Source organism: Choristoneura fumiferana, chromosome 5, assembly GCF_025370935.1.
Source record: "Choristoneura fumiferana chromosome 5, NRCan_CFum_1, whole genome shotgun sequence".
Taxonomy (NCBI): Eukaryota; Metazoa; Arthropoda; class Insecta; order Lepidoptera; family Tortricidae; genus Choristoneura; species Choristoneura fumiferana.
Window position 1 is genome coordinate 10,438,926 of NC_133476.1, and position 15,704 is coordinate 10,454,629.

The following is a 15,704-nucleotide window of genomic DNA, read 5'->3' on the forward strand; positions in this document are numbered from 1 at the left end:
TACCACTGGTTCGGAAAAACCTCTGTCGAGAAGAATCCGGCAAGAAACTTAATGAGGTATTTTTCTTTTAAACAGATTTACAAATTATTAAATGATATCTATACATCACAAGTATTTAACATTAACAAGTAAATTGGATTTTACGCCTATGTACAGAAAATAAACTACAATCAACAATGATGTATGAAAGAAAAAATCGTCTATACCTATAGTCAATTCTTATACCTCATAGAATTGATATACCTATTATTCTTATATTTCAAATTGTGTTGCTAAACTTCAAACTCAGATAGGTCCAACTCTAAGAATTTTAAGATTTTGGTATCAAAAGATAAGACAAATAAGGTAGATTCTCCCCTAAAGAAGGTAGAGTGGACATAACTGAGTTTGAAGTTTAGCAACACAATTGTATTTCTAAGAAAAAGTGACTGATGTGTTGATAGAACAAGTGACATATTACATTGGCTGCATAAGTGTACTTATAATACATTGCCTATAGAAATTAAGTCACTAAACACTAAATTATTGTCAGCTCTGTTTTTTTTTTATCAAGTTATGTCCCTCTAGCTTAAATGAATATTATAATTTTAACTGTTAGTTATTATGTGAAATGTATATAGCTATAACCCACTGGGTAAAATTGTATTGATTCTATCTGTATTGCATAATATCAGCATGTACCTACGTTTATGTAAAACAATTTATGGCTTTATTAAATAAATAAAGAAGTAAAATAAATACATTCACTGTCTTGTGATAAGGTTCTAATTCCTTAATGCTCAACTACAGCAAAGGGAATAAGCTCACAATACCTATTTTGGTTTAAATTATTCCATTGAGGCCAATACCTGCATTATTAATGGAGCTAAATAAAACATTCGTGTTATCCAAAATATAAAAATATATTGAAAAATGGTGAAAAAACATTCAGAAATAGTAAACTCGTTTCAAAACTACCACAATGGTATGTAATCATAACAAACTTATTAATAATTATTAGTATCATTACGAAAAATAAACAATTTAGGAGCATCAAAATACAGAATAAAATGCACTTTTTTTATTCTGTGTTCTGAGTTCGGAACTTAAAATAATGCAGCAAAAACAATGTGCTGTTTAGTGGCACGAACACAGGTGAATACTAAAAAGCGAAAATCGCTAAGTAAATTCGATTTAAAGAATTGAGCACACTGTCAATATTTAACAGACTTAAAAAAAAAGAGGTTATCAAGTCAATCCGTGTGTAAATATTTTTATCTACACCCATATAGTAAATCCTCAATTATGCGTTCAAAAACCATAGGTAATGACCAGATTTCATACATCATTACAGCACGAGGGTCGTAAATAGGGGTCCTTAAAACACTCATGTGACCCTATTATAAAACTCGGCTACGCCTCGTTTCATAAACCCACACTCGTGTTTTAAGGACCCCTATTTACGATACAGTGGCATAAAATACAAGTGTAATATTGTCAGAATAACAATTTTTAGATATGTTAGTCTATGTACCAACTTCTAAACATGTAAATAGGTATATGACAAATTTTATATGTATGTTTGTATATTTACATGTTTATCTGCGCATGCCTCAAGAAACATATTTAGACAAGGGAGATGGTCCAATTTAGGGAACAGTGCAAATTTCATCAAAGTCGGTTCAGTAGTTTTGAGATAGAATTAAGTGTATATCAGTCATTACGCACGATTTGACTTAACAGCCTAATTTTAGAACATGTCACACACGTAAAAGACAAATAAATTAGTAAAGGTATTCAAACAAAAACAATTAGGTACTTAAGTAACAAAATATTATAAGCTTTACATAACAAATTATACCAACTTTGAAACTAATTAAAAAACGCGCACGAAGGGTTCCGTACCATTATCTATACATAGACATTAGCAAAAAAAATTAAACTAATATTTATTTTATTTTAATTTCATTATTTATTTTAAAGTGATTATACACAATAATCCCTACTTCCCTACCCTATCCTATTATTAATGCGAAAGTCTGTATGTCTGTTACGCTTTCACGTCGAAACCACTGAACTGATTTTGGTATATAGGTAGTTTGAACCCCAAGAATCAACATAGGATACCTTTTATTCCGGTAGAGGGCGCCACCGCGCGATAACCTAGATCGGCGCAGACGAAGTCGCGGGCACAAGCTAGTTTAATACTCACATAAATACTCTGTGAATATTTCCAGCGTCTACCTGTTGCTGTTATTAATATCAAGCAAAAAAAAACGGCAAAAAAATCACGTTTGTTGTGTGGGAGCCCCCCTTAAATATTTATTTTAAGTATTCTGTTTTTAGTATTTGTTATAGCGGCCACAGTTATACATAATCTGTGAAAATTTCAACTGTCTAACTATCACGGTTCATGAGATACAGCCTGGTGACAGACGGACGGACGGACGACGAAGTCTTAGTTATTGGGTTCCGTTTTTACCCTACGTACGGAACCCTAAAAAGGGAAAAATTAAAGTTTTGTCTTTTCAAAAATCGAAAGTAAATGTTAACTATATTTTGGAGGTTGGTGCATGGGTCTCATTTACATTTAGTTAATTCTTTTTAACCAAGGCAGTAGGGCTACTACGAAAATCGAAGTTCGTATCGTACCGTCCCTCTCACTCTCGTATTAAATAATACAAGCGTCAGCGGGACGGTACGATACGAACTTCGATGTTCGTAGTAGCCCAGCTGGCACTGACCTCAAAAAATAAGCTACTTGAATTAAGACGTGAGTTATCCGGTATAATATCATTTAATTTGGCATATTTACTTAAGATTTTTTTAAAGACAAAACCTTTATTTCTCCCTTTTAAGTTTTGAAGTCTGTTGAATTGTTTAAACTAAGTAAGTACTTACAGTGGTGGCCATGTAATTAAGAACGATTTGAAGTTCCAGATTATTTTTAACTAAATCATGTCATGTGTAGTCGTGGGTCCTTCTTAGAAGTAACTAGTTACGTTATGAAATAGCCACATGAATAGAGCAAACGGGATTTAGAATAAAGAATAAAATTACTGTAATTTTTTTACAAATTTTGTTTTTATTCTCTTTAGTAAAAAATTCAAATAGTAATGAAGCTGGACAAATAATTAAGAACGATTTATTGAACTGTTCGAAAGTTTTTTTATTTGAAACTTAGATTAACTAAATCACACTAACGTGAAGTTTGTACAGAAAAAAAAGCAATGTAATACATTTTAACTAAAATTAATAGTTAGTAGCATGTCCACGGCTTTTTATTACTGCCTTACACCGGCGAGGCATTGAATCTATCAATTTTTGACATTTCGCAAGAGAGATAGAGTTCCATTCTTCTAAGAATACGTCATACAGTTCTCTTAAATTGCCACACTGTCGATTTGAAACTTTTTTCTTGACTTCGCACCAAAGATGCTCTATTGGGTTAAGATCGGGGCTGTTGGCTGGCCAATCTAAGACAGAAACTGATTGCGATGTGAGGAATTCCTTAACGGTACGTGCAGTATGCTTGGGATCATTGTCGTGCTGGAATGTCCAAATAACCGGAAGCACGCCTTCAGCATATGGTAACATTGTTTCTTCCAGTATGTTTTTGTATTGAAATTGATCCATGTTTCGTTCTATCAGCCTAACAGGTCCAACACCATGTCCAGAAAACATCCCCAAATTTTTACATTTCCCCCGTCATGCTTTAAAGTTACTTTTGTGTACTTTGGGTCGAATGCTTTATTTGGAGGCCGTTTTACATATCGTTTGCCATCAGAACATACCCTATTTATTTTTGTCTCGTCAGATTATTTTTGTCCAGTTTTCATATCTTCTTGCAAATGCAAGCCGGGCTTGCCTATGACACCGTTTCAACATAGGCACCTTCATGGCTATCCTTCCGTGCAACTTTTCTTCTACCAAACGCATTCGAATACTGCGTGCCAAGATTGCTGAAGGGTTGTTTTCGCCAAAATATTCTTTTCTCAACTCATTAGACCCTTTAAAAGAATTTTGTTTTGCCAAACGAACGATATTTCGATCATCTCGACGAGATGACTTTCTTTGTCTAGGTACACGCGGAACATTTGAAGTAGTTTGATACGTAGCAAAATGCTTTATGGCGTGGAAAACCATAGTTTTTGAACATTGCAGATGATCGGCTATGTGTTTATACGACCAATTCTTGTCGCGAAGTTTTAGTATTACTTTTCTTGTAGATTTATCACAACTTTTATTTTTCCCCGTTGTTTTTATATGAAGCAATCGCCTTAAAGACTTTTACGGCACTAAATGGCGCCAAAATTATTCAAATAATAACCTAAAACCACAAAGCGGCGGTCCGTTCTCTATTTAAATTTGAATAAAAAATAAACTATTCAGCGTTCTTAATTATATGACCAGCCAGTAAGTAGTAATACTAGGTTTAGATGTAATATATAAAGTTTATCTATTTATTTTTTAGCCAATTATATGTATAAATGAATTTACCGCTAGTAAGGAAAAGTTTTACGATACCGAGAGAATTACAAAAATATACATGCAGTTAGTAACACTTGTCAGTTCGAAAAAATCTTCTCTATAAAAAATCGTTCTTAATTATATGACCACAACTGTATATATTTTTTTTATTTAAAAAATACATTATAATTTATGACCTAATGTGCAATAAAAAGCTATATCCGTATTCCAACCTCAATACAAGCAATTTGGGCAAGATAGTGGATATATATTTATTGATGAGTGCTGAAAATAATAATTAAATAAAATACTGGCACTAATTCATGGTTCAATCATGTTCTCCAATATCAATACAGCCAACTAGTAGAAGTCGTCACTACTTAAAAAAACTCTTAACTCAAAATAGATAATTTTTCCGAGTGAACTTTATGAACATTGTGTCAAGGTTCAATTTTATTGACATTGATTTTAGATACGAAATTTTTTTCAAAGTAGTGACGAAGTACCTACTCCTAAATTTCTTTACACGGACCTTTGTAACTGTTAACAACTTCTATCTGACACATATTTTAGAGTTGGTTGCATATACAAATAGCTATTAAATAACACAAGTAATCCCTTCAGGGATAAATCCGCCTTTGTACTTAGCACTTTTTCCCATGTAACCTTATTGTATAATAAAGAGTATAAACAAACAAACTATTATAGAGTGGAAAAAAGCGAATGGGCTTAAGCCAGTGTGCTATCTCCAGTAAATAATATGGTATTGAGTAGTAAAGTCTCGCGATCACAGGGTTGAGTAATTGTTAATACTCGACGGTAAAGGATCCAATTGCAGCCGAGGGGGTTCCGAGCCCAGAAGCGGGGATTGCTCGTCACTAAACTGGAAAACCTTTGGTGTGGCACTGGATACCGTTGGCACCATCCGGTACCTATTAAAGTTCCATTTGCGGTAGACCATTGCGTTGAATAATGCTTGCATAGGGTTCATCAATGCCTGTAAAGAGATTTACATAGAATTAAAATATTTTATCCAATACGATAAATTAACCCTTTACCAGGCGAAGGGATATATTCCTCCCACATCTTACATCGGTTACCGCAGTCAGGTTTAAACTCCAAACCTACAAAATATTTTGTCGATTCCTGAAAATAGTATTTTATTATCTTCATTCACAACACGCTTCTAAATCGCGTAATATATCTTTGGCAGCCGTTTAGATTCACTTGAACTCTAATTTCAGTAAACTACGGAGAAATTGGAACACTTTCCTTAATTTCTATGAAACAGAAGTACATAGATCGAACAATTTTTTGATATTTTATAGATTTTGAGTGTTGAAAGGTAATGTAATCTTAAAAATTGCTAAATATTCATGCATTTTTGTGTATGGCCAAAATTAGGATGTGGGTTGACATTATGCCATGGCCTTATTAGAGTTTAACTGTGCGGGAGCTATTCTTCCCATGGCCCGGTAAATTGTCTTGTCGTGTCATAAAAACTCGCGTAAGTAATAAAACTGTTTTTGTGTTCAACCTAGAGCGAATTCATGTACCTAGCTGTAAAATCTCCTTTTAAAGACTTTCCCTGAAGAATAAGATGTGGGAGGAATATATCCCTTCGCCTGATCAAGAGTATAATAAGACAAAATCGAGTATGACAGTTAATTACTTAGACAGGCGATGGGATAACCGTAACCCACAATTTATTTCTGGTTTAAAGGAACATCTCCGACTTTCGTAAATACATTTTTTACAAGGAGTTAAATACGGTTGTAACAGTATATAAAGAACGTATGAAGACGCGCTAGTTCTAAGGGGCCTGGTAAAGGGTTAAGAATTTCTGATGAGTTCTGATAGTTTTTTTGTTTTGTTTCGGGACTGTGAATATTAAACGTTTAGAATACAATTTTAGACATGTTCCACAGGTAGAGGTAGTCAGTCAGTTGATGTTTTTTAACGATTGATTAATTTTGTGGTGTATAGGTAGGTATGTGGGAGCGTTCAAAAAAAGTCTATTGGAAAATAACAAATACCTATATATTTACTTACCATTATGTACCAAATAGTTATTATTACTTTAACTGGCATGTTAAACCACATAGTCCACAGGAGTATTCCATTCACCAAGTTTGGGAGCCAGCAAATGTAGAATACTGCATTTATGAGAAAGAATTTGATCCGCAAAGCATCAACAACCTTCCTCTCTTTACTGGTAAACTGGAAACGGTAAAAAATATGCATTACAAGGGTTTAATCAAGTAGTAGTAGTTAAACTCTTTATTATACAGAAAGGAAATACAGATAGGTTACAATTTATGAAAAAATAGAAAACTTAGGCACTAATGAGTTTTATTTATTTTTAGTAGATGCAGGTCTATGATTTTCTCTGTGATCTTGAAAAAGATACTATACTTTTACAGCTGTTATCAGCAAAAGTAATCAAATTTGATTGTTTTTCATTGCACAATAATAAAACCTGCTTATGAATTCTAAGTATAGATACTTATAATTGCAAGATTAGAATACAAGCAAAATAATATTTTTGTTTATCATTATCACACAGGAAAAAAAAATGTGAAATAAAATACCTGAGCCAATGGTAGTGCTACAGCCATTTCAACATCCTTCCCAGCCAGGACATACATGATGGGGTTAACTATCATCACTATAGCTATAGGCACATAGGTTGCACAATAATTTGGCAGTATTTTTAACAGTGCACTTGTTACTGATGTTAAATTATGGCACCTAAAACAATCATTACATTCATTAGAGCAATAAAAAAAATTTATAACAAAAAATAGAACTGACTACAAAAAACCATGAAAATAATTTTCTACCAGTCTGAAATCGGTGCCTCAGCACGAGCCAGCAGGAGTGGACTTATAATTGTGTACCTCACCTACAACTATACTATATTGGGCTTCAATCACTCCTGTTGGCTTGTGCTGAGGCACCGACTTCAGACTGGTAGAAAATTATTTTCATGGTTCTTATTAGTTGGTTCTATTTTTGTTATAAAATTTCACCTATTCCATTGCACCATATGAATTACAACGAGCATAAATTGCTTAGCAACTGCATTAAAGTAATTGAAATTCAACCCGAGAAGTACTTGCTGTTGAGTAGTCGCTCCATTGGTCAAATTTGGTCTTCATCATCAGTTCCACTTCACCCAAATGATGATTTTCAAGAGCAAATGCACGAGTTAGTCCTAAATATACCGAAATTGCCATATTTTACAAGTTCCCTCGATTTCCTTAGGATCCAATCATCAGATCCTGATTGGTGCTTATGGGACCTAATGGAATGCATTCCTAGACAAATAGTTTATATATGATGGAGTTCTGAGGTAACAAACATAAAAAACAACCAAATTGATAACCTCCTTTTTTTGAAGTTGGTTAAAAAGAAAACAATTCTGATGAAGATACAAATTCACACAATCTTAACTGAGGATGCATTACTTATTTCAAGGTTCAAGAATGATCAGATTGTGTCAACTGTAACAACATTGTTTCCACTTGTACCCCTCAGGGATCTATGAGAAAGAAATTTTAAGAATATTTTTTCTTGTAAAGTAACTGGCAGTGATCTGATTTCATATAGCCATTAGACTCGTTAGAGGGCATCACATGCTTTTGAATGCTTTGTCCTGTTATATGAGTTGATTGCTGGTGACTGCATCTTTAGGTAGTAAAGTGATATTTTTTTAGATACCTTCCTTCCATTTTGTCTTGTCTGTGGTAGGATCGGATGCAAGTGGGAACAGCCAGTAATGGCACTTAATAGACCAGACAATTGCAGTGCAGTAACTTACAGATAAAGAATTGCTGCAGAGGCCATGAAGTAAGGGATTGATGGAAGAGTTTGGGGTAGGGTAGATAAAACGAGTCCAGCAATCCCTATTCTGGCCGAGTTTTGTATAGTGCTTTTCTCAAACAATGTGAGGAAATATTTCATCCATCCAACCATCCATCCATCCATCCATGCATCCATCCATCCATCCATCCATGCATCCATCCATCCATCCATTCATGCATCCATCCATCCATCCAACCATCCCATCCATCCATCCATCCATCCATCCATCCATTCATGCATCACAATATTGCACATGCTTACAGAGTATAGTGGTGATTGGCTGTTTGTAATTTTTCCTTTGTCAGTTTAATGTTAGTAAGCAAATTTAAAAAGTTAGAGCAGCGGACAATAATGGATTTTCATACATACTTCATGGCCTAGGCCAAGAAGTTATGTAGGAAGCCATAAACGAGATACTTCATGTCTCCATTTCATGACATTAATGCATACATTTCTGAGCATGTTTGAGAAAAGAAGTTTTACAAGTATTTAACAATGACACTCACGTTGCATCAGGAATATACAGTATAGATAGTCCCACTCCTGTTGTGACTGCTGGTAGACCCCAGGCCACAGAGTGGTAGACCGTTTGGTGAGAATCTCTACCTTTGATAGTAAGCCAAGTATCTATGGCATAAAATAAAGTCCAAAACCAGGTGGCTGTATAGAAATATTGTGTCCAAGCCTGTGTAGCAATAAAGAAAGTCATCAAGATGGAAAATTTAACCAAAATTAAAGTATGTAGAAATAATATTGACTAAAAAAATTAGCTTACTGAAGTAATGCTGCAGAATATCACACTTAATCCATCATCTGGCATTGGCATAATAGTCTTGTATTTCAACCATAGTGAAGATCTGATCAGGACACCTGGAAATTTGCATTTTAATAGAACAAGTATTTTTTAAATGTTAAAAGTCAAGTAAATATTTACTGTGCAAGGTCAAAGTTCACAATGACAAATATTATTACCTACCAGAAGATCCTAATAAATCTGCAACAGCCAACCACATTATAATATTCTGTCCACGACTGGATGATATTGCACTTAATCCATTTGCCCTATTCCTTAACAAATGTGGCATGATCTAAAATTATAGATTTAGTTATAAATAAAACGGATACTGTGCTAGTTCCTTAACGTAATATGATCTGATTGATCTGCTATGCATTGTTACGAGCACGCGCTTTCTCCATGTGGAAAACAAATTAGCAGGCTTATTTGTTTTTCACGTGTAATTGTAATCGTATGTTTGTTTACTAACGAGACTATCGCTTGAATAACGCGTAAATATCTGTTATCTTTGCGATAAAACCTATAATAAACATCATGCATGCTTAATATAACTCGTAGAAACATATCAAGTTCAATAAAACAGAATACTTTAGAAATATCGACAGATTATACCTGAAATAAAGCACCGAAAATGCCGACTGTCGATGAAACCAAACAAACTGTGTTATAAGAGTCTGTGTTAAACTCGTTCATTATTCTTACAGCCATGTCTTCATTGTTGCCAGAATGATGGCAACAGAAAGTTTGAATTGTAGGATCAGACATAGTATCTTTTCATCCGGTAATTATCAAACTAATTATAAATTCAAATAAAATTCCTAACTTCCGTCTATTCGGCGTCAATCGCAGAGCAGACGAACGGGCAGACGGAGACGGACGACTGACCTGACTGTCAATGTTAACTGTCAAGTAAGTGTCAGCCATCTGTCAGTACAGTAGTGTTAGCTGTCAAGCGATACAACTTTTATTTTTAAATGGCCACTCTAGTTGTAGGTAAAAGAAGTATGTCTATTCAGCAGAGAAAATCTGATGTAATAAAATAATAACATCAAAAAATTATTTCACTCATGTCATTGGTCTATTCGTGTCATGTCTTGCCCTTAGGTCTTGCCACCTACCTTTCATGCCTTTCGTTAAGCAGTACCTAGCATTCTTTACCACTAACTACGATGAGCAGCAGCCGGTTGGTCCTTGGACGTAATAAAGGGAATAGGTACGAGTTGTCCCTTCTCAATATTACAATAATTTGCTGTACAATATACTAATTCTACTTTACAATCCACCAAATTAATAAGATCCCAAATTCCCCGCCAAAACTCCTCCTACTCCAGAAAGTAGAAGAAGTGGTAGAATAAAAATAGAAGATCAAAAATGGAATGCAGTATGAGCTGCTAGATTAAATTATACCAACTAACCACAGACTTGAAATACTAGGATATTCCAAGTCTGTGATACCACAACTCACTGCTCAGATCAGAGATGTGGGCGGCAAATTTTAATTACCTCATCACAGCCTACATATGTACGTCCCACTGCTGGGCACAGGCCTCCTCTTGGAATGAGAGGGCTTAGGCCGTAGTTCAGTTTTGTGCAGGTTTGAATCACGATATTTTCCACTACCGTAAAGCCCGTGGTAAATTCAAAATGTATCTTCGCACATGAATTTCATAAACTCGAGCCCGGGTTCGACCCCCCCGATCCTCTGCTTGAGAGGCCATAGGTCAAACCACTAGGCCACCACGGCTGTAAATTACCTATTAAATTTTTATGTACCGATTGAAATAAGACATAACTTCTTAAAAATCACAAAAGGAAACACAGTTTTTTATGCTGAACATTTAATAAATACAGTATGGTGGTACGTATTGGTCATCCAGTCGGCCTTCTCAATTTGCTTAGGTATTTGCTTTTTCTACGAACACCCTCCTGACACACACACCTTCTTGTTTATTTGTGTGTGAAGCACTATCTAATCTAGACTAAGTCATTTAAATCTAAAATAGTAGGTATACATAACACAATGTTTATTACTTACCTAAGATAATAGTTACATACAGTTAAATAAATGCATAATTTGAGTCCTGTTTCGGTATATTTCTAATTTTGTGCGCAGTATCGATACTTACATTCTTAATCAACGGCTTGCTTCTGATCTACATAGTACCTATAGTAAATAATATATTACTATAGTACCATTACCATTAATCATTTTGCTTTTTATGTAGTTGGTAAATCGAACTTGTCTAAAGAGATTTATTTAATTAATGGACAAGCGATAAGATTAGGTAGGTGAGTGAGACTGAGTTTTATTCTTTAACTATCGAAGAATTCGGAAACAAACTGCGAAATAATCTTATCCATTCATCTGTAAAATTCCTAAGTTGATAAACGAAAGTAGAAAGATGTGCGTGGAAAAAATACATTAGAAATCAAATCTATATGTTATACACATACCTAATATTATGATTTATGTCGAAATAAAATCATTGACAACATTTACACGACTTTATACTGATTGATTAATTTCTACGCAACACTAGGGGTCGAGAGAGACTCATTACTGGAATCTAGGGGAATCACTGTTAAATTGTGTGTTACAGAAAAGCATGGGTTAATGGGATCCCGAACGTCACCCGGTTCCGGTGTACAGTTTAAGCCGGCATTGTTTGGATCATTAGTAGTACCGGAAAGCATTAATGCCGAAGGTTGATTCGCAAGAGTGCCACTTTCGATGGCAATGTCGGTCCCATTATTATTAATGGGAAGTTCAGGTGGCTCTGTCACATTGTTTTCTGCAGCTGTTCTAAGAAGAATTGAACATGGGATTGTGGTCATAAATTCTTGACTCGATTTCGTTACAACTGTAATAATGCATTCTGTTTTATCAGTCGCATTTGAATCCTGTGAATTTTCTTTTACGTTAGCTTCGGGTGTGAAAGACGTAGCAATTGCACAAGGAATACCAAGTATTTCCGTTGCATTAGCGCTACTTATAGTCAACGTGCAATTAACTAGGTCTCCTAGTATCGAGTCGACTACTGGTTCTGTGCTATTATTCGGCGCTACTGCTACAGGTTGACCTCTGTTGTCGTAAATAACAGTATGTTGGCGATGACCAGTCGACCGCGCTAAATTCCATAAAGCTAAACCAGTTAACAGTGTTCCCACACCAGCGCCGGCAATACCCACGCCTTTGAGTGCAGTGCTTGTGCGACTTCCACCACCGAAGCCTCGGTTCCCATATCCTCCAAAATAGCCGGGCGACTGGGATCCATATCCGTTGAACCCTGATCCTCCGTAACCACCGTAATGAGGGCCGGAATTCGAATAGGGTGGTGGTGGCTGGTGGTAATTTCCATAGTTGTTGTTCCCATAACCTCCTCCGGGCTTGTAACCAGCAGCGGAGTACGGAGGAGGAGCTGCTCCAGAGCCTGGGTATGAATGTTGTGAACCTCCAGCAGCCGAATATGGTGGAGGTGCTACCCCTGAGTTGTGACCACCTCCTTGCACGGGATACCCGTGGCCTGTGGCTGCGTTGTTACCAGAGAGTCCATTGGATGGAGGGTAACCGCCATTACCTGACAGCCCATTACTAGCTGGATATCCGTTGCTAGGTTGTTTATTCGTCTGTTGGGGTGCGTTACTTCTCTGGATACCTTCTTGTGCGGGATACCCGTGTCCTGATGATGCACTGTTACCCGACAATCCATTTGAAGGGGGATAACCACCATTACCTGCCTGTCCATTACTAGACGGGTAGCTGTGACTTGGGTTACTATTCGTTTGTTGTGTTGCGTGACTTTTCTGAATACTTTCTTGATTACTCGTTGCCGGCTTCGATTGATGACTATTGCCGCCAGACAGTCCAGTTTGACTTGATGGATACGAATGAGTTTTGCTGCCAGTGGGATTAGGTTGTCTCGAAGGTGTTGGATTACGTTGAGCAGGTTTTTCTTGCCATCCGAAAAGTGATGGTTTGGGGGCCGAAGGTTGTGGGTTACTAAACGAAGTAGGCGCAGGTTGGGGGTTACTCTGTTTCTTCGACGAACCTCTTCCGGAGGAGCTTCGACTTTTACCAGTTTTTCTCCCTTCAACACATAACAATAACAACACCAGCAAAAACGTTATTAGTATCGTTTTGTTCATTTTCGTAAAAGAGAATAAACTGCACAACACGCGGTTACACAAAGCAATGGTCTCACTCAATCTGTATTTCGATCGTTATGACTGAGAGGTCATTCGTTGGCACTTGGTAGTTGTCCACAACACCGCGCACTATCGACCTAACTACGTCGATACAATGTAGGTAGGTACTACTTGTGTATGTATGGGCCAATGTAAGTGGAACCCACGCAGACAAGTGACAATTGCTCGGAATTCTTAGTATCGTTAGGTAACTAGAAGCACTGGCAGTTGTGTAAATATACCTAATGTAGTGAGGATAATAAGTAGGTACCCACGACTCTATTTTACTTTCAGGAACTTAACATGCCTAATTAATTATGTACCTATACATAGAGGTCTTCCAAGCTATAGGTATTACATGAATATAAGAAAGAATATTTTTTAACGTACGTTGGACAACAGAAGGTATGTGAGTTTGGTTGGAGCAAGAGGTTGTAAGTTTAAACCTACAATAGACAAATTGTCTGTTACAGTTTCTCTCAAAAGTACTGAATGCATTTTGATGCAGTTTTTTTGTATTATATTACTATTTCAGGCCTAGTTCTACTTAATAAGTTATAGAATACGTACAGATCCTTAGATATCGCACATTGCAAACGAGACTGTCACTAAACAAAACTTGGCCGCAAGGCGGCGCTGTAGTAGTCATTATTTGATCTGCATCTGTAAATATTTCAAAAACTATTGAACCGATTAAGTATAATGCATTGAGTTCTCTTTATCTGTTTAGATTTCCGTATCCGAAGGATCCAAACGGAGCCTTACTACTGTCACACGACACGACTGTCCTCAAGAACGCGTGTAGGTATCAAGGTGAAAGTTATGTAATACCTATTCAGGTTTGCTACCCCTTGACTTGAAGCAGTGTAGAAAATTAAACGGTCAACGCTATCAAAAGATACAGTCATTAAACAAAGTGTTTCCATAAAAAATGCCGTAACCGAAAAACCTACAGGCTAACGTCACGAAGTGCAGCATTTTTCTCTAACAAGTATGACTATAATAGAAGGTACCTGTGCCCTTAGTGTAATTTTTCGGTTACAAAATATACGTCTCAATCGCGTTCGCGTTAAAATCTCAATTTGTATGGAAACAAGATCATCGCAAACGTTTCGCTAGAGGCGCTGTTCGTGTTTCCATATAAATTGAGATTTTAACGCGAACGCGATCGAGATGTATTTTGTAACCAAAAACTTACACTAAGGGTACTGAAGTTATAGTATTAGTAGTAAGAAAAGTTAGAAAATCTATGTCGGCATCCACTTAAAATTATTCCACGTTGCGTAGGTATAGGTACCCACGGTACCTACGTTTATTTAGGAACAGGGCTTTACCACAGAATAACTACTAGTAGGTACTAACCGTAACACTGGATTTACATACTTAGTAGGTATAGATGCCTACAAAATTGCACGGACCCTCGATATGCGAGTCCTACTTGCGCTAGTTGCACTTGACCTATCGTTGGAGACGTTTAATTTTTTTTAAAGCAAAATATATCATTTTTATCAATTAAAGATCGCGGGAGTGGCTAATTCTCTCGAGATGTTTCTTGATGACTCCAAGCGGCACCTGTAGAGGCCCTACCTACCTAAATTTAGATATAGGATAAAGGACCTTGCGTTCTAATACTTACCTACCTACTTTCGGTCCACGAGAATGGTCTCGCAATACAAGCATCAATCCATTTATCAATTGACTGAAAACGTACTTTACAGAGTACCTTGACAGGATAAACATCATTATATTCTCAGAGGATTGGTTTATAGCACTTTGGGCCTTGTGGCGGGTACGTCAAAAGTATAGAAAAGCATATCGGTATTATCCTCACGGTCATCTCCAGTCCAGTACAAATAATGTGGTGTCTCGACTCGTTATTGTGACACACTCGAAGCTACTTACGCATCCGGTCAACTAGTATAGGTACCTAGGGGAGACCGAGGAGAGTTGTGACAGAGGAGAGTAGTCATAACGTCGATTTTTTGGAGCTTATGAACTGCTAGCGAGCTCGCAATAGCGCGCGTTTTTTAGTTCATGTCTCGAACTATCAAACGAGTGCCCTTAGTGTAAGTTTTCGGTAACAAATACGTCTCAATCGCGTTCGCGTTAAAATCTCAATTTGTATGGAAATATGAACAGCGCCTCTAGCGGAACGTTTGCGATGTTCGTGTTTCCATACAAATTGAGATTTTACGCGAACGCGATGGAGACGTATTTTGTAACCGAAAACTTACACTAGGGGTAGCCTAAAACTACTACTAGTGAGTGATTGAAGCCCAATATATAGTGCGTAGGTGAGGAGGACGGACGACTATAGGTCCACTCCTGCTGGCTCGTGCTGAAGCACCGACTTCAGACTGATAGAAAAATATTTTCATGGTTTTTTGTAGTCGGCTTAATTTTTTGT

General features: G+C 36.5%; 2 protein-coding genes across 2 annotated transcripts; both read right to left on the minus strand.

Moving 5' to 3' along the window:
- Window positions 1–883: 883 nt before the first annotated feature.
- Window positions 884–10,011, minus strand: LOC141428083 (G-protein coupled receptor 143-like). Its single transcript, XM_074087823.1, has 7 exons — window positions 9,725–10,011; window positions 9,293–9,404; window positions 9,092–9,186; window positions 8,823–9,001; window positions 7,041–7,200; window positions 6,502–6,669; window positions 884–5,446 (listed from the first exon to the last, which is right to left on the minus strand). Exons 1-7 carry the CDS (start codon window positions 9,875–9,877, stop codon window positions 5,237–5,239), a joined length of 1,077 nt encoding a protein of 358 aa, XP_073943924.1. The 5' UTR covers window positions 9,878–10,011; the 3' UTR covers window positions 884–5,236.
- A 1,592-nt stretch (window positions 10,012–11,603) lies between these two features.
- Window positions 11,604–13,418, minus strand: LOC141428084 (uncharacterized). The gene has a single exon (XM_074087824.1). It carries the CDS (start codon window positions 13,256–13,258, stop codon window positions 11,639–11,641), a length of 1,620 nt encoding a protein of 539 aa, XP_073943925.1. The 5' UTR covers window positions 13,259–13,418; the 3' UTR covers window positions 11,604–11,638.
- Between the last annotated feature and the right edge of the window lie 2,286 nt (window positions 13,419–15,704).

Bases quoted from the DNA above. Each gene is read 5' to 3' on its own strand.
- LOC141428083 (XM_074087823.1), bottom strand. From the start codon at position 9,877: ATGTCTGATCCTACAATTCAAACTTTCTGTTGCCATCATTCTGGCAAC. The intron at 9,405-9,724 runs GTATAATCTGTC...CTATAATTTTAG, and splicing joins TTTTCGGTGCTTTATTTCAG to ATCATGCCACATTTGTTAAG. The intron at 5,447-6,501 runs GTAAGTAAATAT...ATCTCTTTACAG, and splicing joins TAACTATTTGGTACATAATG to GCATTGATGAACCCTATGCA.
- LOC141428084 (XM_074087824.1), bottom strand. From the start codon at position 13,258: ATGAACAAAACGATACTAATAACGTTTTTGCTGGTGTTGTTATTGTTA.